General features: G+C 49.1%; 1 protein-coding gene across 1 annotated transcript; it reads right to left on the bottom strand.

Moving 5' to 3' along the window:
• Positions 1–1,290: 1,290 nt before the first annotated feature.
• On the bottom strand, positions 1,291–23,889 carry LOC121870092 (proteoglycan 4-like). Its single transcript, XM_042371864.1, has 3 exons — positions 23,854–23,889; positions 19,776–20,786; positions 1,291–1,428 (listed from the first exon to the last, which is right to left on the bottom strand). The coding sequence occupies exons 1-3, from the start codon at positions 23,887–23,889 to the stop codon at positions 1,291–1,293; spliced, it is 1,185 nt and encodes a 394-aa protein (XP_042227798.1).
• Between the last annotated feature and the right edge of the window lie 1,606 nt (positions 23,890–25,495).

Genomic DNA, 25,495 nt, shown 5'->3' with positions numbered 1-25,495 from the left:
ATTAAAATTTCCTGGAGGAAGAGGAGTTAAAGGGAGAGGTGAGAGGGGTGAGCCAAACCGAGTGAGAGGGAAGGGGTGACAACAGTGTAAGGCAAGAGGGGAAGGGGTGACAACAGTGTAAGGGAAGGGGGGAAGGGGTGACAACAGTGTAAGGGAAGGGGGGAGGGGAGGCAGAAACACATCAACCAAGAATGAACACAGTGGTAGGGAAAGGGGGGGATAGGGAGGTAGGAAAGAGGAGGTAAAGGTGGGGAGAGATGAGCGCGAGAGAGAGAGAGAGAGAGGATAATGAGGGAAGGGGAAGGAAGCAGGAAGGAGGAAGTGGAATGTAACGAGAAGTTCTGACGAGGAATTAATGAAAGAAGGAAGGAAGGAAGGGGGACTTGGGACAAGAATGGCAGGGACAGCAAAAGGAGGAAGAGAGGGATTAGAGCGAGAAATGGGAATGCGAGGAGGGGAATTAAAAAAAGAGACAGGAAAAAAAAGGGAAACGGTAATAGGAGTATAAAGGGCGGGGTGAGAGCTGAGAGATACTGGAGATTGAGACGAGAGAATAGCAAGTGAGAGGTAAATAGTGGGAAGAGATGGAGGGAGGGAGGGGGGGAAGACGGATACAAGAGGGAGATAATGAGGAAGATAAAGAGTTGCATGGGGAAGTGAGAGTTGGATTAATTGTCTCCTTCCTGTACACAATTTCATTACCATTGGGCTGAACACGGTATTATATCATAAATATTTAACATTTTCAAGGTATGATGATGTGCCCAGCTGCTACTGTAGGTGGTGTGGTGACCAGTCTGGAGGAGGGAGGTTGTATTATAGCCCGTGTTCCTCTGTAAGTGCTGGCCAACGTATCCAGCCTCTAGTGTAAGTGGTGACCAGTCTTGGGAAAGGAGATGGTTGGATCCATGTTCCTCTGTGAGCTCTGGTTAAGGTATTCAGGTTTTACTGTGACCAACCAGGACGAAGGAGGTGGTTGTTTCTCGGTTCTTCTGTAGGTACTGGTCAGTATATAGAGGTTCTGCTGTAGGTGGTGGCCAGCCTGCGTCGCCCACACGTAGCGTCAATAATGGGGTCGGCCGGCGACAGACCCAGGTACCCGCTGCTGCTAGAAACTTTTTCTCCACATCCAGCGGCCCCTTCGTTACTGGACCGACTCTCAGGGGACCAGCTGAAAGTTTCGCAGCCTGGAACCAACCTGAGAGACGGAGGGGCAGCAGCAGCTACAGGTGCTTTTGCCATTACCAGAAGGTTTATTTGATTTCGTTTGGAGAGTACCTCGTCTGAGTTTTAAGGCTCCAGGAACATCTCATCGGCTTGGAGTTTGGTCGTTGTCTCTTGTAGATCCTGTGGCTTCTTGTCCTGGGATTTTGGGGGTCTTGGGATTTTTTCGTGAGTGTTCCAGTCTTCATAAGGGTTCTTTAGGTTCTTGTAGAATTTTCACGGTGTTGTTTTTTTTAGAGGTTCTGATGTCAGTGTTCCAGAGCCTTGTAAAAGATTCTGGGTTTTGTCTTGTAGTGAGTAATTCTTATATGTTACGGTGGTGGATGCTTCAAAACCTTGTTGTGGGTCTTTTAGGATCTTGTTAGGTCTTGATCGGTGTCTTCCAGGGTCTTGCTATGGTTTTACAGGGTCTTATTGCAGGTGTTCCAGGGTTTTGTCATATGTATTCCTGATTGCTCATCTTATTACATCGGACAATCAATGGCCAGTGTACTAACTCTACTCTTTGATTTACTAGCGACTATCCAACATAATCCATCTATTTATCTACCACCAGCTAGCAGCATCACTCTCTAAGTAACTATGGATCTCATGATTAAAATCCTCTCTTATTTCTCCTGATGATTAAACACCCTAATGCTCACCTCACCTCACCTCACCTCATCTCACCTAAACCATTTACCATTAGAGTGTTCAATCATCAGGTGAAATAAGCGCGGGGTCCTAAACTTGATAAGATCCGGAACTATTCCATCTATCTGTCAGTAACTCACTCGTTTATCTCTCCCTTCCACCCTCGTGTCTATTGCCCTCGGTCTCAAGGTTCGCCCATAAACACACTTGGCAAGACGAACGCCCTCCTGAGCGTCTTTCGGCCCCCTTCTTAAGCAACTAAGCGACGCTCTCCTACCTTACCCAAATGGCTGGCGGGTGGGCGGATGGGTGGGTGGGGGTGGGGGGCAAAACTTTTTATCGAGTTGGCTGCTCGGACTCCTCCACGTCGCCGCCTACAACGCCTCCTGGGGGAGTCCTGAAGAAGAAGGGCACCCGCTCGACGTTCCACCTGAAGCACGTAAAACCGCTCCCCCTCCCTCCACCCACCCATCCCCCGTTCTTACTCCCTCCTCGCGCTCTCTCTCTCTCTTTTTCTTTTCATCTTTATTCTCTCTTTATTTATATAGTCTTTCTTTTTCTTTATCTTTCCTTCCTCTCTCTCTCTCTCTCTCTCTCTCTCACACACACACACCATGCAACAGAGGGACGGGGGGGAGGCTGGACTAGTGGGAAAAAAAATAAAGAAAGTGGAAATCGTAAAGAGGACGTGATCAGACTGTCAACATCCGGCCATTATATCTTTTGTTTTAGTCTTGGTTTATTATTATCATTGTTTACTTCTGAGTTGACTGTCAGTTTATTATTATTATTGTTCCTTTATTATTATTATTATTATTTAAGTTATTAGGATATATAACTAACACAGATACCTGAGTCACGTGTGGGGGTAATGTCCCTCCTATAATGATATACTGTATTATTATAAGCCTATCACAGCCTATCACTCATCTGACCTTGTTTTTTTTTTTTTCGAAGTCTTCCCCGCGTCTGAAGTCGTTTTCTATAAAGCGTCAAAATCAACAAGAAAGACCACAATTTTTCCCCCCAGCAGTTCTTGTCTACCCCCGCGGGACACTACCGGGGTCTTGAGCATCATCTTGTCGTGTTAAGATCAGGTGACGAAACTCAGTGACGGTCGTAGATAGACACACACCTTTAGTCAGTCTATATCACCTGTGTTTCATCAACCAAATGACCGAGTCTCCTGAATTGACTGAGAGATTTTTACTCACGTGAGGATGTTTTTTTTTTCTTTTTTAACTGAGATAATTATTAATTGTTGGTCGTAGTTGTTTGATGATGATGTGAACGACTCCAACAGTGGCTGACGTGGTAACTAGTATGGGAAGGGACATATTTTTGTTGTGGGGACTTTTAAACATTGTTAATTTTAGAGGATAAATTGTGTTGTTGGAAGATGTTAATGTTATAAAATGTTCAAAATGTTAATAATGATGGAGAACGAAGAATTTAGCTCTGTTTATATTACCTTGAAAAAATTACGTTTAAACCAATATGTAAAAGTTGAGGAAACTAGAAGGAAATTGAGGGGAAAGTAATCTACTGTAATGAACTTCGGTACACAAGGAGGCAGCAATATGGTTGGCACTGTACTCGCTAGTCTTCATTCCCCCAACTGTAAAGGAAGGTACTGTATACCCATTCACAACTGGGTCGATTAGTGATGCCCCTAGTACAAACTATTGACCTTAAGGACAAAAAGCGAGCTCTATACCCACTCGCCCACCGTAACCCCTGTGTATGGTCATGTATGTTACCGGTATAATACAGCAGGTAAAGCAGGTAGACTGTACTGTATCTGCTGAAGTGGGATAGGTTTAATACCCTAATATTCCTCCTGCTGAAATAGGTCCAATGCTTTCGTAATCTGCTAAGTCGGTATAATGCTGGAGTCTTCAAATATTTCTGTGACTGCTGCAAAAAATGTGAGAATGGCAAAATAAATGTATTGTTGATGTGGGCGTATTGCAAAAAAAAAAACTATTGTCTGGTCTTATTGCAGAAAAGATGTTTGAACTTGGCTTATTGGCAAATTGCTTACGCGTTAGTTGTTTATTGCAAACCATATATCTATGTTAGTGGGTTTATTACAGTAGATATATTGTTTACAGGTTAGTGGACTTTTCAGAATGTTTAAATGTTGCTGTAGGGTAGATGGAGAATGTTTAAATGATGCTGCAGGCTAGAGGCAGAATGTTTAAATGTTAACTGTGTTTGTTGCTTTTTTTGTTTCTGAATATGCGGAAGTATTTTTATAATGTTGGACTGTTTGTGAAGGTGTGTGTGTGTGTGAGAGAGAGAGAGAGATTAAAACTCCTTCACACACACACACACACAGATTAAGAAACTATGTAAATAAGGTGTGTCAAGACAAAGAGACGAAATTTCTAAACACGGAAAGAAGAAGGAAATATTTTAGAATGAGAGACAAGGAAAACGAACGAGGGAATGAGAAAGACTCGATAAATCCAGGACTTATGTGAGTGATGAAAGTGGAAGAAAAGAATGATAAAAATAGAAAAGTGTAAAAACAGGTGAATAAGGAGAATGCAAATAACGAAAATGAACAAGAGGTTTAGAATAAGGGGAGAGGAGAGAAGAACGGCTAAGAAAGAAGGGGAAAAGGAGATTACAATAGGGTAAGTGGGGGAAAAGAGGTGAAGAAAAGACGTAAAGAAAGGCAAGTCGTAGAGGGGAATAACAGGTAAAAGAATGTTTGAGGGGAGAGGAGGGAAGGAAAGGGGAAGGGAGGGAGAGAAGGAGGGAGGGAGAGAAACAGAGTGGGGGCAGGGAGAGAGAGAGAGAGTGGGAGTGAGGGAAGAGGAGTTAGGGAGGGAATGACGTGGGACGGAGGGAAGGTAAGGAGGAGGAAAAGAAAGGGAGGGAGGGAGAGGGAGATAAAAGTAGACATAAACAAAAGTGACGATGAGACGGCAGAGTAAATGGTTGAGAGAGAGAGATTTCAAGAGAGACAATACAAAGCTGAGAGAGAATGGGAGGGAGGGATGAGAGGGAGGGAGGAGGGGGTGCTTCCTACCTGGTAGTTCCCTCATCAGCGCCTCCCTGCCCTCTGATCTTAATGAGACTATTCAGACTGCACGACGTCCCTCTCTCTCCCTCTCCCCTCAGATCTCCCCGTCTCTCTCTCTCTCTCCCTCTCCCCACAGTCTCCCCCGTCTCTCTCTCTCTCTACCTCCCCCTGAAGTCTCCCCGTCTCTCTCTCCCCAAGATCTTCCCCTTCTCTCTCTCCCCCCAAGGTCTCCCCTTCTCTCTCTCTCTCTTGCACCAGCCTCCACCTCTCTCCCCTCTCCCCCACCACCTCCTCTCCCCGCCTCCTCCCTCTCTCCCCCACCAGCCTCCTCCTCTCCCCTCTCCTCTTGTCCCCTGTCATTTTTGCTTTTAACCATCATCAACTTCCACACATTTACCCTGCTAGTAACCTCCTCCTCCTCCCCCCATTCTCCTCTTCTTCCTCTTCTTCCTCCTCTTCCCTCCTCCCTCCTCTCCTCTTCCTCCTCCTCCTTCCCTCCTCTTACTACATCTCCATATTCATCCCTACCTCGTTCAATCTGTCTCCCCTTCTCTCCCTCTCTCTCCTTTCTCTCTACTCTCTTTTCCCCTCCCTCCTCTTCCTCCCCTCCTCCTCCATTTTCCATATTCATCCTTCCTTCTCTCTCTCTCTCTCTCTCTCTCTCTCTCTCTCTCTCTCTCTCTCATAAAGACAAGTGAGACAACCTTACTCATCTCACTCACTCTCAAACTCTTGATAAAAATTCCTTGTCCGCTTCGCCTCACTCTTTTATTCCCAATTCTTTCTTTATTGCTTTCTTCTCTCTCTCTCTCTCGCTCTCTCGCTCTCTCGCTCTCTCTCTCTCTCTCTCTAACATTAAAAATAGTTTGTGATAGTTGTTTTGTTAGTAGTGGTGGTAGTAGTAGTAGTAGTAGTAGTGGTAACAATAGTAGCAGCTACAGGGGCTGGTGAGTGTTGTCCCCGCTCGACGTCATCATTTTATCCTCAGTATTATGAATGAGACTCAAGAGTACGAAAAATGTAAGACGTAAAACTCCTTCCTTCATTTTATGGGAGGGAGGCAAATATCTACCTCCCTCCTCCCTCCTCCTCCTCCCTCCCTCCTTCCTTCCTCCCTCCCTCCTCCCCCCCTCCCCCTCCCCCCTCCCCTCCCCTCCCTCTCCACCTCCCTTCCTCCCCTCTCCCTCCCTCCCTTCCTCCCCCTCTCCTCCCTCCTCCCTCCCCTCCTCCCTTCTCCCCTCTCCCTCCCTCCCCTCCCTCCCCTCCCTCCCTCCCTCCCTCCCCTCCTCCCCCTCTCCCCTCCCTCCCCTCCCCTCCCCCTCCCTCCCTCCCCCCTCTCCCCTCCCCTCCCTCCCCCCTCTTCCCTCCCTCCCCTCTTCCTCCCTCCCCTCCCTCCCTCCCTCCCCTCCCTCCCCTCCCTCATCCCTCCCTTCCTCCCCCTCCCTCCCCTCCCTCCTCCTCCCTCCCCTCCTCCTCCCTCCCTCCCTCCCTCCCTCCCTCCCCCCCTACCTGGCTGCCTGGCACTCGGGGACAATGGCTCCAGCCTTCCTTCACGTACAGTCCCTCCCTCACTATTCATGGCCCCTCTCCCTTCCTTCTATCTGTCACTCTCTCACTTCCTCCTTCCCTCACCATTCATGGCCCTACTGCTTCCCTCTTTCTCATCTATCCTTCTCCCTGTCACGTTCTCCCTCCTGCCTTCCATTTCCTCCTCCTTTCACCGTTCTTGTTCTCTCTCTCTCTCTCTCTCTCCCACCATTTTTGGTGAAAGAGGGAGGGAGGGAGGGAAGAAGAGAGAGAGGAGGGAAGTGAGGGAGGGAGGAAGGGAAGAAGAGAGGAGGGAGCTGAGGGAGGGAGGAAGGGAAGAAGAGAGAGAGGAGGGAGCTGAGGGAGGGAGGGAGGGAAGGGCCGCACTCTGCATACTAACACCTCCACGACCTCTGCTGAGAATAGGACAAACGCCCCCTCAAGAACGCCACATTTTTATCACGACTTTAGAATATTATTATAAAGAAAGTCGCTGCTGACAAAGACACCTCGAGCAGCTCACCTCACCTGCCTCCATTACATTCCCTAAAATAATTGAAAAAATAAAAATAAAAATAAATATATAAAAAAATCAAACTCATAAATTTGATAGATTCTTAGAGGTGAGAGAGAGAGAGAGACAAGGGGCCTACAGGTCTCTAGCTCCCTCACCACCACTTTACCTGTGTGTGTTGTCTCTTGCCTGCACTTCCACCACTCCCTCCCTCCTACTTCCCTCCTACTTCCCTCCCACTCCCTCCCTCCGTTCCTCCTTCCCTCCTACTTCTCTCCCCCTCCCTTCCTAATTTTCTTCCCCCTCCTCTCCTACCTCCCCCAACCTAGCTCGCCATCTCCTCACCATCTGCCACATCGTCACCCACCACCTAATGTTCCCGTCCTACACTGCCCTCCATCACCCTGCCCTCCATCACCCACTGCCTCCACCACCCTCCCGCCCACTTCCTCCATCACCCTTCCCCCCACCCACTTCCCTCCCACCACCCACTTCCTCCACCGCCCACCCTCCACCCACTTCCCTCAATCACCCACTTCCCCTGCCACTTCCCTCCACCACCACTTCCTCCCACCACCCACTTCCCTCCACCAATCACTTCCCTCCACCTTGCTTCCCCCACCACCACTTCCCTCCACCTTCCACTTCCTCCACCGCCCACTTCCTCCACCGCCCACTTCCACCTGCCACTTCCCTCCACCACCCACTGCCCCCCACCACCTATCAACTCTCCACCTCACATCACTCCACTATCCCGCCACCCGCTAACTATCAGCCCTACCACCCGCACCTACCACCCGCACCACCCCCCGCACCACCCCCACCGCCACCCATAGCCACCCACCACCCACTAGATCCATCAGGGTGAGTGGAGTGCCAAAGTCCCACCGGAGAAATGTGATAAATTGGTGGAATGAAAAGACCAGACGGGTCGATGAGGCGGCCAGGGTGGTGTTTAACCTGTAATTTACCTGTAATTTACCTGTAATTTACCTGTAATATGCCTATAATTTACCTATAATTTACCTGTAATATACCCGTAATTTACCTGTAATTTACCTGTAATATACCTAAAATTTACCTGTAATTTATCGGCATTTGACCTGTGTTTAACCTGTAATTTATTTGTTTTACCTGTAATATACGTGCATTTTACCTGTAATTTACCTGATATTTACTTGTGTTTTACCTGTAATATACGTGCATTTTACCTGTCATTTACCTGATATTTACTTGTGTTTTACCTGTAATATACGTGTATTACCTGTAATTTACCTGTGATATACGTGTATTTTACCTGCAATTTATTGTAAGGTTAACTTTACATTGTTGGTACTGACGATAATTAACTAACCTGTACTTTAACTTATCCCTCCATCCCTCTCCTTCACTTCCTCTCTCTCTCCTTCTCTACCCCCCTCTCCCCCTCTACCCCCTCCTCTCCTTCACTACCCCCCTCCCTCTCCCTTCACTACCCCTCTCCTCCCTCACTCAAACTCTCCCTCACTACCCCCTCCTCTCCCTCACTACCCCCTCCTCTCCCTCACTAACCACCCCCCTTCCCCCCAGAGAGTACAAAGCCAGCATCTTTTAAACCAACGTTCCTTTTACGCTCTTAAGGTGGGAGAGGGAGGGAAGGGAAGGGAAGGGAAGTTGGGCATATATGGTGTGCGAGGGGAGAAAGGGTATGAGAGGAGGAATTGAAAGATGGGAATGAGGGGATTAGAGGAGGGATGGGGAGATGGGAAAAATAAGAATGGGATGGGATGGGAAGTGTGAAAGTAAAGATAAATCCTTGCAGTTTGTTGGGGAAGGGAAGAGGTGGAAGGGGAGAGATTACAGGAAGAAGAACGTCGGAGATGGGGAGGAAAAGGGGAAGAGTAGGGAAGAGAAACTGAAAAGGCACATTAACATTTTCTCCCAGGACTGATGACCATTTTATATGTTTCTTTTTTTTGTGAAAGAGTAAAATGTTATTAGCATAAAGTGCCTAAAAGGCGTACACGGGCGCTCCTGTGGGTGGCTGTGCTAATGTGGGTGGCAGTGCTCTTGTGGGTGGCAGTGCTCTTGTGGGTGGCTGTGCTAATGTGGGTGGCTGTGCTGTGGTGGCTGTGTGGTGCAGTGTGGCAGTGCTCTGTGGGTGGCTGTGCTGTGGTGGCTGGTGTGGGTGGCAGTGCTCTTGTGGGTGGCTGTGCTAATGTGCAGTGCTCTTGTGGGTGGCTGTGCTGTGTGGTGGCTGTGCTAATGTGGGTGGCAGTGCTCTTGTGGGTGGCAGTGCTCTTGTGGGTGGCAGTGCTAATGTGGGTGGCTGTGCTAATGTGGGTGGCTGTGCTATGTGGGTGTGGTGCTCTTGTGGGTGGCAGTGTCTTGTGGGTGGCAGTGCTAATGTGGGTGGCTGTGTTTATATGAGTGGCTGTGCTTCTGTGGGTGGCTGGGTGGCTGTGGTCATTTTAATTCTGTTCTTTGGCGGGTGGCTGTGTTGAAATACCCTTATACACACACACATACACACCCCGTCCACACACACACACACACACACACACACACACACACACACACCGTCACACACACACACACACACCGTCACACACAGCGCAGGAATCCAATTAGCCGCACATTTGCAGAAACCCTTGTGACGGTGGACAAAATTCTCCAAAGTCTACATCAGAAACTCCCTCGCCACTCTCCCCTCAGAATGAGTTAATTGCTCTTTCCCCTTGTCCGTCTCCTCGAGGGCTGAGGGGCTTTTTTCCCCTCCCCTTTAGATTTCGTCAGGTGAAGTAGGCGAGGGCAGGACAAGCGTATTACCTGAGTCTTAACCGGTTTTCCTTGTCTGGTTCTCCCCTCGGGGCCAGGTACACCCTGTCGAACTCCTCTCCCCTCACTTACCCCCAACTTCGTCGCTTCCCCCCATAGCCTGCCCCCTTCCCTTCCCATCCCTCTCCCTAGGTCACAATCCCTTCACCCCCCTTGTGTCACCTCACTTACCTCGTCATCACCCCCCCACTCACCACCACTTCCCTAGTGTCCCCTCACTCAACCCGTTTCTGTGACCCCATTACCCTCTTTTTTCTTGGGGAGGGGGCAGATGCGAGGGGGAAAAATGGGCTCATCCATAATATTCACCTTCCCTCCTTTCTCGTGTCTCCCTTACCCCCCCCTCCTTTTTCGGTCTTTTTCCTTCCCCATGTTTCTCCTCCCTCAACCCTCATCATTTCCCTCTGGTTTTCCTCTCTTCCACTTGCCTCCATTTTCCCTCATTTCTCTCACCCCTCATCCACCTTCCTACCCTGAATTTTCCATACCACTTCACGTCTCCCCCCACCTAACCCCTTCCTCGTTCCATTTCCCTCACCTTCTCTCCTCACCCTAGTGTTCCCTCATCAATTTCTCCTCCCACCCACCTTCCTCTCCCCACCTACTTCCACCACCCATCTCCCCCTCCCCATTTTTCTTCTCCCTCACCTACGTCTCTCCCCAGCATCGGACCTCCCCCCCCCCACACCTCTCTTACCTGCAACATTCCTATATTTCCGTTCCCTCGAGGAGTTTGTCAGGTAGGGGAGTAGATGGGATGGGTGGTGGTAAGAAGAAGGAGAAAGCCGTGAAGGAATGTTGAGAGAGATAAATATAGAGATAGATAAATAGAGATACAGATGAGTCTCTCTCTCTCTCTCTCTCTCTCTCTCTCTCTCTCTCTCTCTCTCTCTCTCTCTGGGGGTTTACTCCTGAAACTGGATTTAGTCTTTTTACAACCGAGTCTCTGTATCCAGTCGTTGTCTTCGGGGGGAGACTGGCCTAAATTATTCCATTGTCTACCATTTTTATCTCACACTTTTTGTATCCTATTTTTTTTTCTGTATTATTTTACGGCGTTTGATGTCTTTTATCGCCCCTCTCTCTCTCTCTCTCTCTCTCTCTCTCACACACACACACACACACACGCACACGCACACACACGCACGCACGCACACCACTACCACTATTACGGTTATAAACGTCACCATTACGACTACAACTACCACCATTACAACCACAAACATCAACAATACTACTACTACTACTACTACTACTACTACTACTACTACTACTACTACTACTACTGCTACTACTACTACTACTACTACTACTACCATAACTACTACCATCACATAAAGACTATACGTTGGGCAGGTTATTACAGGTAAGTCCCGACACCTACACAGAGTCCAACGCACTCACACGCCCCGGAGCTGAGGTGAATTGAGTCCAGTGAGAGTCCTAAGTGAGAGACGGGAGGAGGGGGGAGAGGTAGGGGAGGGGAGGAAGACTTATTTCCATTTATTATTATTAGATTATTATTTATTTTACAAAGATGAATCATCCATGTGTCGAAAACTGTGGCAGGGAGCTCACGGCCTGTTAGTGTGTGGTAGGGTGAGGATGGTGTCTGTTTTATTACACCATTACTAAAGTTGTGGTGGTGTTGGTAGTGGTGGTGGTGGTGGTGGTGTGTGGTGGTGGTAGGTGGTGGTGGTATTGGTGGTGGTATTGGTGGTGGTAGTGGTGGGTGGTGGTAGTGGTGGTGTGTGTGGTGTTGGTAGTGGTGGTGGTGGGTGGTGGTGGTAGTAGTGATGGTGGTGGTGGTAGTAGTGGTGGTGGTGGTGGTGTGTGGTGGGTTAGGTTGGGTTATGTGGGTGTTATTAAGTAAACCAGGTGTTTTTCGGAGTTAATACGGAACAGGTAGGTACAATAGTGGAGCAAGTTTATTGTGTCGGGTCCTGTGTTGGGTAATGTGTTCCTTCTCTCTCTCTCTCTCTCTCTCTCTCTCTCTCTCTCTCTCTCTCTCTCTCTCTCTCTCTCTCTCTCTCTCTCCTTCCCTACCATCATCTCCTCCCTTGTCCCTGTACTCCGTCCCGTCCTTTTTATTCTTCCATCTACCTCTTATAGTCTCTCTCTGGCTCTATTCCATCCTCTTTCCCTCCCTCTATTTATCCCTCTCCTTCTATACTCTACTTTCCTCCCTCACTTCCTCCCGTCATCCCATTCTTCTTCCTCTTTCTTACAACTCTCCCTCTGGCCATTTCCTCCCCCCCCCTCTCCCTTTCCTCCCCATCATCTTTTCTACATCCTCCTCCCTCCCTCCTCCTTCCTTTCTCTTCCTCCTTCCCTTCTCCTCCTCTTTCCTCCCTTACCCTCCCTTTCTCCTCCTCCTCCTTTCTTCTTCCCCCTTTTCGTCCTCCTCCCTGGTCGTGTTGCCTCCCTCCCTGGTCGTTGCCTCCCTCCTCCTGGTCGTGTTGCCTCGGTCGTGTTGCCTCCCTCCCTCCCTGGTCGTGTTGCCTCCCTCCTCCTGGTCGTGTTGCCTCCCTCCCTCCATGGTCGTGTTGCCTCCCTCCCTCCATGGTCGTGTTGCCTCCCTCCCTCCCTGGTCGTCTTGCCTCCCTCCCTCCCTGGTCGTGTTGCCTCCCTCCCTCCATGGTCGTGTTGCCTCCCCTCCCTCCCCTCGCCTCCTCCCTGGTCCCTCCCTCCTGGTCGTGCCTCCCCCTCCCTCCCCTGGTCGTGTTGCCTCCCTCCCTCCCTGGTCGTCTTGCCTCCCTCCCTCCTGGTCGTGCCTCCTCCTTCCCTCCCTCCCTGGTCGTGCTCGTGGTCGTCCCTCCCTCCCTCCCTGGTCGTGTTGCCTACCTACCTGGGTGTGTGTCAGTATATAATGGAGTTACAGGGGACATTAGTGCCGGGTGTGTGTAATAGTGAACAAACCCCGTCCCTTAGCACGGCTTACCTTCCCTTCACCTGTCTTTTCTCCCTCCCTCTTTACCTCCACCGCCCCCCCTTTCTTCCTCCCTCTTTCCCTCCAACTGCTCTTTCTCCCTCCTTCCTTCCTTCCTTCCTTCCTTTCTTCCATTCTTCCTTCCTTCCTTCCTTCCTTTCTTCCATTCTTCCTTTTTCCTTCCTTTCTTCCATTCTTCCTTCCTTCCTTCCTTTCTTCCAATTCTTCCTTCCTTCCTTCCTTCCTTCCTTCCACCGCCCTCTTTCCCTCCCTTCCTTCCTTCCTTCCTTCCTTCCACCGCCCTCTTTCCCTCCAACTGCTCTTTCTCCCTCCTTCCTTCCTTCCCTCCACCGCCCTCTTTCTTCCTCCCTCTTTCCCTCCAACTGCTCTTTCTCCAACCTCCTTCCCTCCACAGTCTCCTCCGCCTCCCTCCCTCCCTCCAGCCGCCCTGCCACACAGCTTGTATTAATGTCCTCTTTATAGCTTATAGCTTCTTTTTACGTTTAGCAGCGATAAGAATTAGATTTGTTAGCTTCTGTTCCGCTGCGTAGTTAAAGCTTTTCTATTTCCATTTTTAGCTGGTATCAAATATAGCTGTCGGTATCATCTTCAACCCGCTTTATGGCTTAAAAATCTCTCTCTCTCTCTCTCTCTCTCTCTCTCTCTCTCTCTCTCTCTCTCTCTCTCTCGTTATTTGTATTTTAACTGAGAGTTGATTCCTGTTTTTGAGAATGTCTAAAGATGTCTGAGAATGTTTGGGGATGTCTAAGAATGTCTGAAAATGTCTGAGGATATCTGAGAATGTCTAAGGATGTCTATGAATGTCTGAGTTTATCTGAGGATGTCTGAGAATGTCTAAGGATGTCCAAGACTAGACACCTCCTCCTACGTCATTACATACATTATTATTATATGTTATTATATCCGTCATGTTATTTTAGCTTTATGTCTCGTTTTAGCTTTCGTGTTAGTTCTTCATCTTACCTGGTCCCTCAGCATCATTAAGGCATCAGAGTTTACAATATATTTATTTTTCCATTTAGTTGTCTATTGAAGGTGTGTGTGTGTGTGTGTGTGTGTGTGTGTGTGTGTGTGTGTGTGTGTGGCGATAACATTATGTATAATTTTTTTTTAGCATTAACCTCAATAGACTTCAAATTCTGGCATTATGTACAAGACTCACAAAAGACTTATATACTTTTTTTAACTGGTGATTATAAGACTTGTTTTTATCTGAAAAATCTTTAAACAAAACTGTGACTCGTTTTTTAAGCTCATAATTCTGAGTGTGTTGTGAGACTTTATTTTCGATCTTAAGACATGACGACATAATGATGAAAGTTGATTCTCTGTGGCTGGGCCTTGAGGGGGTGAGGATGGAGGAGGAGGGAGTGTGGAGGAGGAGGGTGAGGGTGGAGGGAGGAGGGTGGGGAGGGGGTTGGTCTCCCTTCTTCTTGCCCCCGAGTCCTCCTTATCATGCTAATCAAGGGCCATAGAGACGGAAATCACATCTGCATCTTTATTGGGCTTGGCTCTTATCCCCGGCGGTGGGAGAGTGCCAACACCTTTACCTGTCTGGCCCTCGGTAACGTTGTTAGGAGCACATTACCTCACATTACCCCAGGTGAGAAGTGCCACATGGTGAGGGAGGGAGGTGGGAGGGAAGGAAGGGAGGAGTAAGAGGGAGGATGGTGACTGAAGGAAAAGGGAGGAGGGAGATGGGAGGTATCTGGGGGGGCAGGGGGAGGAGTAGTTAGAGGATGGGGAGTGGCACTGAAGAGATGGAGATAATGGCCTTCAGGGGAGAAAGGGAGGAGAGGAGGGAGGAATGTAAATCTGATAGTGACCGTGGGAAGTAGTAGGTGGGTGAGGGGAGTGTTGTACTATGTTGGAGTGGGTGAGGGAGATGGTGTGCTGTAGTAGGTGGGTGAGGGAGGTGTTGTGCTGTGTTGGGTGGGTAGGGGAATGTTGTGTTGTGGTAGGTGGGTGGGGGAGGTGTTGTCTTGTAGTAGGTGGGTGAGGGGAGGTGTGTGCTATGGTAGGTGGGTGAGGGTGTTGTGCTGTGTGGGTGGGTGAGGGAGATGGTGTGCTGTGGGTGGGTGGGGAGGTGTTGTGCTATGGTAGGTGGGTGAGGGAGGTGTTATGTTAATGATGGGTGGGTGGTAGGTGGGTGAGGGGAGGTGTTGTGCTGTGGTAGGTGGGTGAGGGGAGGTGTTGTGCTAGGTGGGTGAGGGGAGGTGTTGTGCTGTGGTAGGTGGGTGAGGGGAGGTGTTGTGTTGTGGTAGGTGGGTGAGGGGAGGTGTTGTGTTGTGGTAGGTGGGTGAGGAGAGGTTCCAGCAACGTTTTCCAGGTGGCAGGATATTCTACAGGCATTTTATACACCCCGTCTTGTTTGTCCCACCCGACACACCGCCTCTACCGACCACACCAATAAAACAACTTTTTTTCCACACTTTGTTTCCGCGTTTTTCTCTCAATTTTTTTTTTCTCTCTTCATTTGGTCATTCGTTTGTGTTCTTTATTTTTAGTTTAAATTATTGTTGTGTCACCTCCTTCGTTTATGGTATAGAGATATATACACAATATATATAAAGGAATATTTGTGTTTTTAGCTGAACTTCATGTAGTAATGCTATACCTCAGGCAGCGTTGTCATTGTCATCGTCATCATTGTCGTCGTCATAGTCATCATAGGCGTCGTCATCATTGTCGTCATCGTCCATAACTTATTTCACTTTAAACTTCATAATCCATCGTTACCAGCAACACATCACTCATCTTATTTTACGACGGTGAGCAATATCAGTCAGGTCAGTAGAGGCGGGTTAGTAGAGGCTGACTTAACACGACCCAGAACGAAACTACAACAGGTGGAGGATGACTCTATACGTGTACACAATCCCCAGTTTATTCTTATTATTGTTTATCAACTTTTGTGTATATGTGAGTTTTTGTCGTGTTAGAAGGGGAAGATATGGTTAGTTTGGGGGAGGTATGGTTAGTTAGGGGGAGGTATGGTTAGTTAGGGGGAGGTATGGTTAGTTAAGGGGAAGGAAGGATGGATGTTTGGCTAGTGGGGGTAGTTTGTGATCAGGAGTTTGTTTAGGGGAGAGAGGGGGAGGGTGTTAGGTGGTGAGGGAGGGAGGTGATGGACGAGAGGAGAGAAGGGTAGGTAGTTTAGGTAAGGGGAGGTGGTGGTGGTGGTGGTTAGAGGGGTAGTATAAGAGATAGATGTGGGATTAGGGGGAGAAAGAGGGGAGTGAGGGTGTAGAAGAGGGCGATCTGGATGAGGGGACAGGATTTGGTGGATGAGGGAGAGGAATAAGTGGATGGGAAATGGATGGATATGACTGTGTGGGTGGATGGGTGGATGAGGGAGGCGGGGCGAGAGAGGGTTGGTGGAGGGAGGGGAGAAGGGCGGTGGATGTGAGGGAGGGTGTGGGAGGGGAGAAGTCCGTTTTCTGTGATAACTACCTCGCTCTCGATGAATGGCAGGTCGGTGAGGGGAGGGAGGCGGGTGAGGGGAAGAGGGCTACGTCACCATGACGTCATGAAAACGTCATACTGCCAAATAATTCACGGAGTGTGACGTCGCAAACTCACTTTGAAATGTACCCATGACAGGACCTGCCGTGAGACTTGTGACTGTGTTGGCGTAACTCTGGCTGTTGACGAGGTGTTGATGTGGTAAGGGAGCTGACCTGGTGGAAATACAAAGACAAATGAAACTAACCTAATCTAACCTAACCTAATCTAACCTAACCATTTTGTTTATCATATAAGAATTTCGTCTATGCTGTGTTGTGTTTTATTGTGCTACTACGGCTTATGCTACCCCCATCACCCACTAGTACCCATCACCCACTAGTACCCATCACCCACTAGTACCCATCACCCACTAGTACCCATCACCCACTAGTACCCATCACCCACTAGTACCCATCACCCACTAGTACCCATCACCCAGTTCGCCCTACCGACCACTAAGGAGTAATCCTGTCTTGTGTTGCACGTGGGAGTTGTGAGCTGTTTACCTTCTAGTACCCACACCTGGTCTACTAGGTCATTAAGGTAGGACACACACACACACACACACACACACACACACACACACACACACACACACACACACACACACACACACACACACACACACACACACACTCACCAGCATCGTGACACGTAATGATGGCGACATTAAATTTTGGAAGCTAGTTGACGTGACATATTGAAATCTATATATTAGTTTTTTGGGTTGCTAGTTGCCATTGGAATCTACACTAGCTTTTGGTTGCAAGTTGCTATTATAATCTACACTAGCTTTTGGTTGCAAGTTGCCATGACGACCAAACTTCAATGCAAAAAGGAAAACAAAATACAGATTACTCCAGCCTTATCCAGTTTATCTCTGTGAAGGATGAAACTTGATTAGATTCCTAACCTAACCTAACCTAGCCTAACCTAACCTAACCTAACTTAACCTAGCCTTATAGTAGTACAAGTCGTCACAACCACCACCACCACTGACGCCTCGCGATCAATCCTAAGAAGATTTGGTAAATAAATACGACCACTCCTTACCATACTACTAGTTTTATACCTAGTGATAAGTCTCTCTCTCTCTCTCTCTCTCTCTCTCTCTCTCTCTCTCTCTCTCTCTCCTGACTGGACATACAAACAAGTGATGGTAATCTTTAGGTGTGGAAGAAAATGTGATAGAAACCAGAGAGAGAAAGATATGACATATGGGAGATAAGAGATAAAAAGAGAGAGAGATAGAGATAGAGAGAGAGAGAGAGAGAGAGAGAGAGAGAGAGAGAGAGGGGGGATTCAGGGAGATACCTTTTAATTTATATGTATTCCCTATAGTCAGATATCTCCCATTTAATTGTTATCCTCTTGTGATTAGTGAGGTGAGGGGACAGCTAGGAGACTCCCCCTTTCTACCCCTTCTCCCCCCTCTCTGCCTTCCCCCTGAGTCCTCCTCTCTGCCATCACCCTGAGTCTCCCTATGCCTCTTTCCAGCGAGTCCCCTCCCTCCTTCCAGTCACCTCCCTCTCTCCCTCTCTCAGTGAGGAATCAGATTATGTGGACACTAACTAGTGGTAGCCATTGTTGACTCTGGAGGGGAAGGGGGGAGATGATGCAGGGGAGAGGTTAGTGGGCGTGGGTGATGGAGGGTTGGTGTGGGTGAGAGAAGAGAGGTGTGTCGGGGAGGGACGGGGGTGAGTGGAGGAGGGGGAACCTGAGCTCTCTCTCTCTCTCTCTCTCTCTCTCTCTCTGCTTTCGATCTTTCCAAGGGAGAGGTGAGTAAAAGGGGAGGTGTAGCCCTTAGGTGGTGAGGGGAGGAGAGCAGAATAGGGGAGGGGGGAGAGTCTGTGTCCTAGATATGAGGGAAGAAGCGACAGTGAGGAGATGAGAGGGAGGTGAGAGGAGTGTGGGGAGTTCTCACACCTAGAATGAAAGAGGAGTGGGATGAGCGTAATAGGGGAGATAAGGGGAGTGTGTGGGGAGAGTAACATGAGGATAGTAAGGGGAGAGGTCCAGCTCCCTAGTTCTGGCTGTGAGAGTTAGACAGATATGAAAAGGGGGACATAGGAATAGGAGAGAGGTAAGGGGAGATAACCTGACCCCTTAGTAGTGAAGGGGAAGGAGAGGAGTAGCGTGCACTGACTCCAGACCCCCTTAGTAGTGAGGAAAGAGAGGGAGAGTTGAGGGGAAGTGTCCTGACCCCTTGGTGGTCAGAGGGGAGGGGTGGAGAGGAGGGGCGGGCGCGGTGTCCCCTTACTGTGGCAACACGCGTGGCGGGGCGACCCTTGGCCTCTCACTCACCCTGTGGGGTAAAGAGGCTTGTGGCCGCAGGAGGGGAGTGCCCAGCAAACTATTGTATTTCTCCTAACACACAAATCCCTCCGTATTTAAACTGGGGTCTTGTGTCGCCCCGCCTACCGTCAGCTGCTCCTACCTGCTGGCCAGTGTGTATGTTGTTCCTGTTGTCTTAGATGTACAGGTAACGTCCTCACCTGCTGGGAGTGTACAGGTAACGTCCTCACCTGCTGGGAGTGTACAGGTAACGTCCTCACCTGCTGGGAGTGTACAGGTAACGTCCTCACCTGCTGGGAGTGTACAGGTAACGTCCTCACCTGCTGGGAGTGTACACGTCGCCTCACTACCTGCTGGGAATTATATATTTCTTACTTGGATTAAATTTTTAGTTAGTTTTCCTTTCATTAGTGACCCGTTGTTATAACACAGTCGACAGTACACACAGTAAAATGTCACAACCATAACATCACATCCCTTAAACAACTACGTTTATTGTGTTTGAAGGTAATAATTATTGTACAGAGCATTTTGTTCCTCCACCACGTGAAAACTGACTTGTTTTAGTGTGACGTCGTCTGGGTGGGTGTTAGGGCGGATAGATGAATACAAATGTAAACTAGCGAATAGGGTAGAGGAGGTTGCTGTATTGCCCCTCCCACCTTGTATCCAGTGCAGGGTGAAGCTCATGGTAATACAGACGCCCACACGGGAAATACGAGAAGTTCCTGCTTGCCATCTTATATTTAGGTTATGTTAAGTTAGGTAAAGGTTAGGTAAATGTTAGGTTAGGTTGGGGTTAGGTTAGGGTTAGGTTAGGGTTAGGTTAGGTTAGGGTTAGGTTAGTGTGAGGAGCCATTGATTACAGTACCCAAATTACTCGGTGATAAATGGCTGTTGGTGAAGAAAGAAACACATTAAAGGTTTTATCTGTTAGAGGTTAAGTGTGGTACAGGTCGGTAGGGTCAGGCTTGTTTAGGGGTGGGTGAGTAGGAGGAGGAGGAAGGGGGAAGGAGAAGAAGATGGAAGAGAAGAAAAAGTAGAAGAAGAAGAAGGGGAGGAGGGAGGAGGAGGGGGAAAAGGAGGGGGAAAAGAAGTAGGACCAACAGGGGAAAAGAAAACAGGAGGAGGACAAGAAGATATGAGCATATTACAAGGATGTAGTAAGGAAGGTGATGGTGTGTAGTCGTCCACAGTAAACAAACTAGTGAAGTCAGACTCACTCTTAGGGATGACGACTTTATTCCCCCTAGCATTGATAACTCAGACCTCACCCTTGTAAACATATAGCTTGTTGGGGTCGAGTCAGGTGGGGTGGTGGGGATGGTCTTTGTGGGGGTATTCCTTGTGGTGGGGGTAGTCCTTGTGGTGGGGTAGTCCTTGTGGTGGGGTCCTTGTGGTGGAGGTAGTCCTCCTTGTGGGTAGTCCTTGTGGTGGGGGTAGTCCTTGTGGTGGGGAGAGGTCCAGTAGTCCTTGTGGTGGGGTAGTCCTTGTAGTCCTTGTGGTGGGGAGTCCTTGTGGTGGGGGTAGTCCTTGTGGGGGTAGTCCTTGTGGTGGGGGGTGGTCCTTGTGGTGGGGGTAGTCCTTGTGGTGGGGTCCTGTGGTGGGGGTCCTTGTGGTGGGGTAGTCCTTGTGGTGGGGTAGTCCTTGTGGTGGGGGTCCTTGTGGTGGGGGTAGTCCTTGTGGGGGGAGTAGTCCTTGTGGTGGGGGTAGGTGGGGGTAGTCCTTGTGGGGGTAGTCCTTGTGGTGGGGTAGTCCTTGGTAGTCCTTGTGGTGGGGTAGTCCTTGTGGTGGGGTAGTCCTTGTGGTGGGGGGCCCGTGGTGGTAGTCCTTGTGGTGGGGTAGTCCTTGTGGTGGGTAGTCCTTGTGGTGGGGTAGTCCTTGGTGGGGGGGTAGTCCTTGTGGTGCGGGTAGTCCTTGTGGTCTGTGGTGGTGGTCCTTGTGGTGGGGGGAGTCCTGGTGGGGGTAGTCCTTGTGGTGTAGTCCTTGGTGGGGGTAGTCCTTGTGGTGCGGTAGTCCTTGTGGTGGGGGTAGTTCTTGTGGTGCGGGGTAGTCCTTGTGGTGGGGGTAGTCCTGGTGGGTAGTCCTTGTGGTGGTGTGGTGGTAGTCCTTGTGGTGGGTAGTCCTTGTGGTGTAGTAGGGTAGTCTTGTGGTGCGGTAGTCCTTGTGGTGGTAGTCCCATGTGGGGGTAGTCCTTGTGGTGGAGTAGTCCTTGTGGTGGGGGTAGTCCTTGTGGTGGGGTAGTCCTTATGGTGGGGGTAGTCCTTGTGGGGGGTGGGGTAGTCCTGGTGGGGTAGGTAGGTAGTCCTTGTGGGGGTAGTCCTTATGGTGGGGTAGTCCTTGTGGTGGAGGTAGTCCTTATGGTGGGGTAGTCCTTGTGGTGGGGGTAGTCCTTGTGGTGGGGGTAGTCCTTATGGTGGGGTAGTCCTTGTGGTGGAGGTAGTCCTTATGGTGGGGTAGTCCTTATGGTGGGGGTAGTCCTTGTGGTGGAGGTAGTCCTTATGGTGGGGTCCTTGGTGGGGGTAGTCCTTGTGGTGGGTGTAGTCCTGTGGGGGTAGTGGTGGTTGGTGTCGCCCTCCAACTGCGTCGTAATGGCTCGGTACGTGACTGTCTTGTGTTTTAAGAATGGTCCAGTAATCGTCAAAGGTATCTATCTCCACGTGAGGTGTTTATCTTATAAGAGAGAGGTCACTGGCTGAGGTTAAAGTCGGGAATGGTAACGAGCTTTTGTTTGATATAACCAGGAAGTCTTTTGTTTTTTGACTTTATTTTTGTGTTTTTTTTGGGGGGGGCAGACAGGTTAATTACTGTGTAGAGGGAAGGTGTACAGGTAGCTCACCTCACCGTCTCATTGTGTAAGGTTACTACTTCCTTAGGCTCCCTCGTCAGGCCATTGTTTCTCTTGCTTATTTTTGTTACGAACGAATGATTAATTTTTCTCAACAATCTGGCGGTGTGTTTATGCGTAGGCTCAGTCAGTCAGTCAGTCAGTCAGTCAATGGATCGTGCGTGTGTGAGTGTGTGTATCTGTGCCTGTGTGTACGTGTGTATGAGTTAGTGTGTTTGGTGTGTGTACTTGTCGCCAGAGAAGGGCTACACCCCCCTTTATTCTTGCCGCCAGAGACAGAGGCGTGTTATGGCGTCACACCACAACACGGTGACGTCACTGGCGGTGTCTTGGGAGAGAGAGGTGATTCTCAAGTCGCTGTTCTCTATTTTTAGAAAATATGAAAAATATTCCTCCCTATTTTTAGACATTCAGGTATTCTCCCTATTTCTAGACATTCAGATATGATTTTTCCTATTTTGAGACAATTTACGTCCGCCTCCCTATTTATAAACGCCTTAGGCTCTTCACTTCCTATTTATAAACGTCTCTGTCCTATTTATAGAAGTCCTTACGCTCGCTTCTCCCTATTTTTAGAAGCCTTTAGTCCAATTCTCCCTAACTGTAAACGTCCTAGGGCCATATTCGCTCTATTCTCCCTATTTATGGACATTTGAAGATACAGTCCTCCCTGTTTATCATCTCCCTATTTAAATACATCTTAAGGTCCTCTTCTCTCCCTCTCTCACCCTCACTCTCTCTATTCTCCTCATCACTCCTTCCATCTCCTTCATCTCTTACTAATTCCATATTCTCCTCTTCCTCATTATCAATATTTTCTTCACCTCTCTTTCCATCTCCCTGGCCCTAATTTATTCTATTCATACTTTTTCTCTCCTTCTATCTCTCTTTCTCCTTTCCTCTCCTTCCATTTCCATCTTCCTCTCATCTCTGTCTCTCAGAGATAACCCATTTAACATGTGTTTCTTTAAGACTGCAACTGGATGACTGCTGGGGGGTGGGGAGTGGGGGGTTATAGGGGGAGGAGGATGAATGGGTTGGGGTAAAAAGGGGGGGTGAGGGGTATAGGAGGGAGTTGGTTAGGGATGGGTGAGGGATAGGGGATGATGGTGGGTGAGGGATAGGGGATGGTGAGGATGAGGTGAAGTGATGGGGTAGTAAGATGAAGAGGGGTGTAGATGGTAAAGGGGATGAAGAAGTGGGAGAGATGGAAAGGGGAGGAGATGGAGGTGTTGGAGAGAAGAAGATGGTGGTGGTGTTGGGGAGGAGTGGATGGTGAGGGTGGTGTTGTGGAGGAGTAGGAGAGGAGTAGAAGTAGGAGAAGTGCGATGAGCAGAGGAGAGGGAGATTTCCGACCGACTTGAAGCTGCTTTAAGATGGTAATGAGTGATCCTGGTGTAAAGCTTTGTAATGAAGTGAGATTGATTGGGGTCAGAAAATGTAGGAGTTTTGTCCAGGGAAGAGGATTAGGTTTTGCATGTGAATGGGCGAATCAAGGAGGCCCGTGTGTTTTTGTGGGTCCAGCCAGCATTAGAGGAAGATGTAGTGCTGGCTGGGGGCTTTAAGTCTCCTAGGTTCCTACGTCAAGGTTTTTTTTTTTCCATTCCAACTGTGGATGTGAAAATATATCTTGACTTTCTAACTTGAACTTCGACATAAGCTTAGCGTTTCAAGAGTCTCGGAAGTTCGTGAGTTATTATTATTATATTTTTTTTTATATAGTAACTGGTTGTGTCAGAACTCGTCTAACTGGTTCATTATTTTGTACTCTGACACAACAGTAGTTTGGATTCTGTAAGGTTAGGATGGTTAGTCTTGCCTTTTAACCGGGTGAGGTGCGGCGGCCGAGTAGATATATCACTCGCCTTTTGTTTCAAGGGTAGCTGGTTCGATCCCAAGGCACTCCCAGTTCAACTCGCTGTATTTGAGTGCACAATTTACTAGTTGGTGAAGTGAAAGCGACCGAGTACAGTACCGGCCACACTTACTGTACCTCCTTGTGTACCGAGGCTCAGTATACCGAGTGTCTTGGTTCCTAGCGGGTATAGCCATGAGTGTGTGTGTGTGTGGGGGGGAGGGGGGGTAGTTGAGATGTTACCGTAATACCTTTTTGAGAATCGATTCCCAGGGTTGGAGTTTTAGGCAGACCAAAGCGTTAATTGTCGGCCAAGGAGGAAGGGGAGGACAGGGGGGTGGAGGAGGAGGAGAAAGAGGAAGAGGAGGAGTTGGTGGTGGTGTGTTCAGTGTTGTAGTCACCTGTGATCTGGTAATGTACAGCTGACAGGTGTTTATGTGTCGTCGTGTTGGTTGACCACCTCTTGTCTGTTCTCTGTTTACAACCTTCTTGTTTGTTTTGATTTCTTATTCCTTCTCTTCATGTATTCATCTATTTTCGTCTCTGTTCCTTGCCTCTTTTATCCTTGCTTTTTATTATTATCATTATTATTTTTTTAATCGTATGCTCTTGTCCTCCGTGGTATAAATAGACGATATTCAGTGTTTACCTTCTGCAGTTTGCGCGCGCACATCGGAGGCAACATTGCGGCTTCTGTAGACTATATACGGGTCACAGTGACGTAGAGATGTGTGTGTAGATCAGACTGGGACGGTGAATAAGAGGATTTATTTATTGTGGAGGGGGGGGGGGCACCAAGACAAACACCAACTGAAATATATCACTGACAACCCCCCACCCCCTCCTCTCCCCCACCCCTTCCCCTACCCCCTGCCCCACCCGACCCCTTCCCCCCACCCCCACCGACCCCGACCACCTCCCCCACCCCTGACCCACCCTCCCACCCCGACCCACCCCTCCCCCTCCCATCCTCCCCATCCCTCCCCTCCCTCTCCCCCCCACCCCACCCCTTCCCTCCCCCCCCATCCCCTCCCTCCGTCACCGTCTCTTGTTATGGGCCTTACACGATCTATTTCAATCTCTTATTAGTTAACATACAGCAGTACAATCACCGGTACAGCATACACGAGTACAGAAGGTAAAATAAAATTATTACAGCAGTTAGGGTTCAGTGGTCGGGTTGTGTTACATGAACGTGTGTACAGAGAGTCAGTGTGTACATATTTGTTCTGTGTACATTACGGTCAAGATATGTAATGACTCAAGTATTGGCTGTGTTCTCATTTTAGTCTCTTTAACCTAACCTAACCTAACCTCGTATTTCATTACCCTACCTTACCTTACCTTACCTTACCTTACCTTACCTTACCTTACCTTAATTAACCTAAGCTAACCTCACATATACAACTAAGTCTATCTAACGCCCCTAGCATCCTACACCGCCATCAACAACTTATAACATTCCTCATCATTCTACCTTTTCCCAGCATCCTGCAGCTCTCAATTTACTACCATCTTCATCCTATCTTTCCAAAACATCCTGCCATTGTCAGTATCCTACAACGTCCTAAGTATCCAAGTGTTTCCCCAGCATCCTGCCTCTCTCACAGGGTAACATCATCCTGGCCATCCTAGCGTGGTGAGCGTGCGGGTTGAATAGATCACTCTGGCCAACATGGGTTCTGGGTCGTCCGGGGGAGATCTGATTGGCTCTGTCTGGCATAAGTTTTCAAAACGCCCTCCTACACGCGTTTAATTACCTCGGTGTGAAGAGGTGCGTTCACGGCTCCCCTTACAAAGTATACAGTGTGTCCCCTCGGCCGGCCGCCCTCCCCTCACTCGGCCAGCCAGCTACTCTCACCCCTCCCCCCACCCACGGCCCTCCCCTTCCTTACTCAACCTGCCTCACCCTTCCCTCCGATACACCCTTCGGCATTTTCCCCAACCCTTCCTTCGACCTTCTCATCACCCCTCCCTCGACCTTCCCGTCACCCGTCCCTTCAACCCCTTATCTAGGCCCTCCGTTAACCCCCTCCCTTCACTACCTCCATTCGATCCCCTCCCTTCGTCTTCCCCCCCAAACGCTTGCAAGTTGCCCGACACACCCCCTTCCTCCCCACCACCACTGACACAAACGCCTTACTTGTGTTGTGCCTTGATCAGCGCAGGGCATAGAGTGGCTGTTATGCTCTCTCTCTCTCTCTCTCTCTCTCTCTCTCTCTCTCTCTCTCTCTCTCTCTCTCTCTCTGGGTGGTGTGACAGCCTGAGTATTTCCTGCCTCTCACAAAAAC

The sequence above is a fragment of the Homarus americanus genome, unplaced genomic scaffold (assembly GCF_018991925.1).
Source record: "Homarus americanus isolate GMGI-L3 unplaced genomic scaffold, GMGI_Hamer_2.0 scaffold24756, whole genome shotgun sequence".
Lineage (NCBI taxonomy): Eukaryota > Metazoa > Arthropoda > Malacostraca > Decapoda > Nephropidae > Homarus > Homarus americanus.
This window is presented reverse-complemented; position numbering and strand designations above follow the sequence as displayed.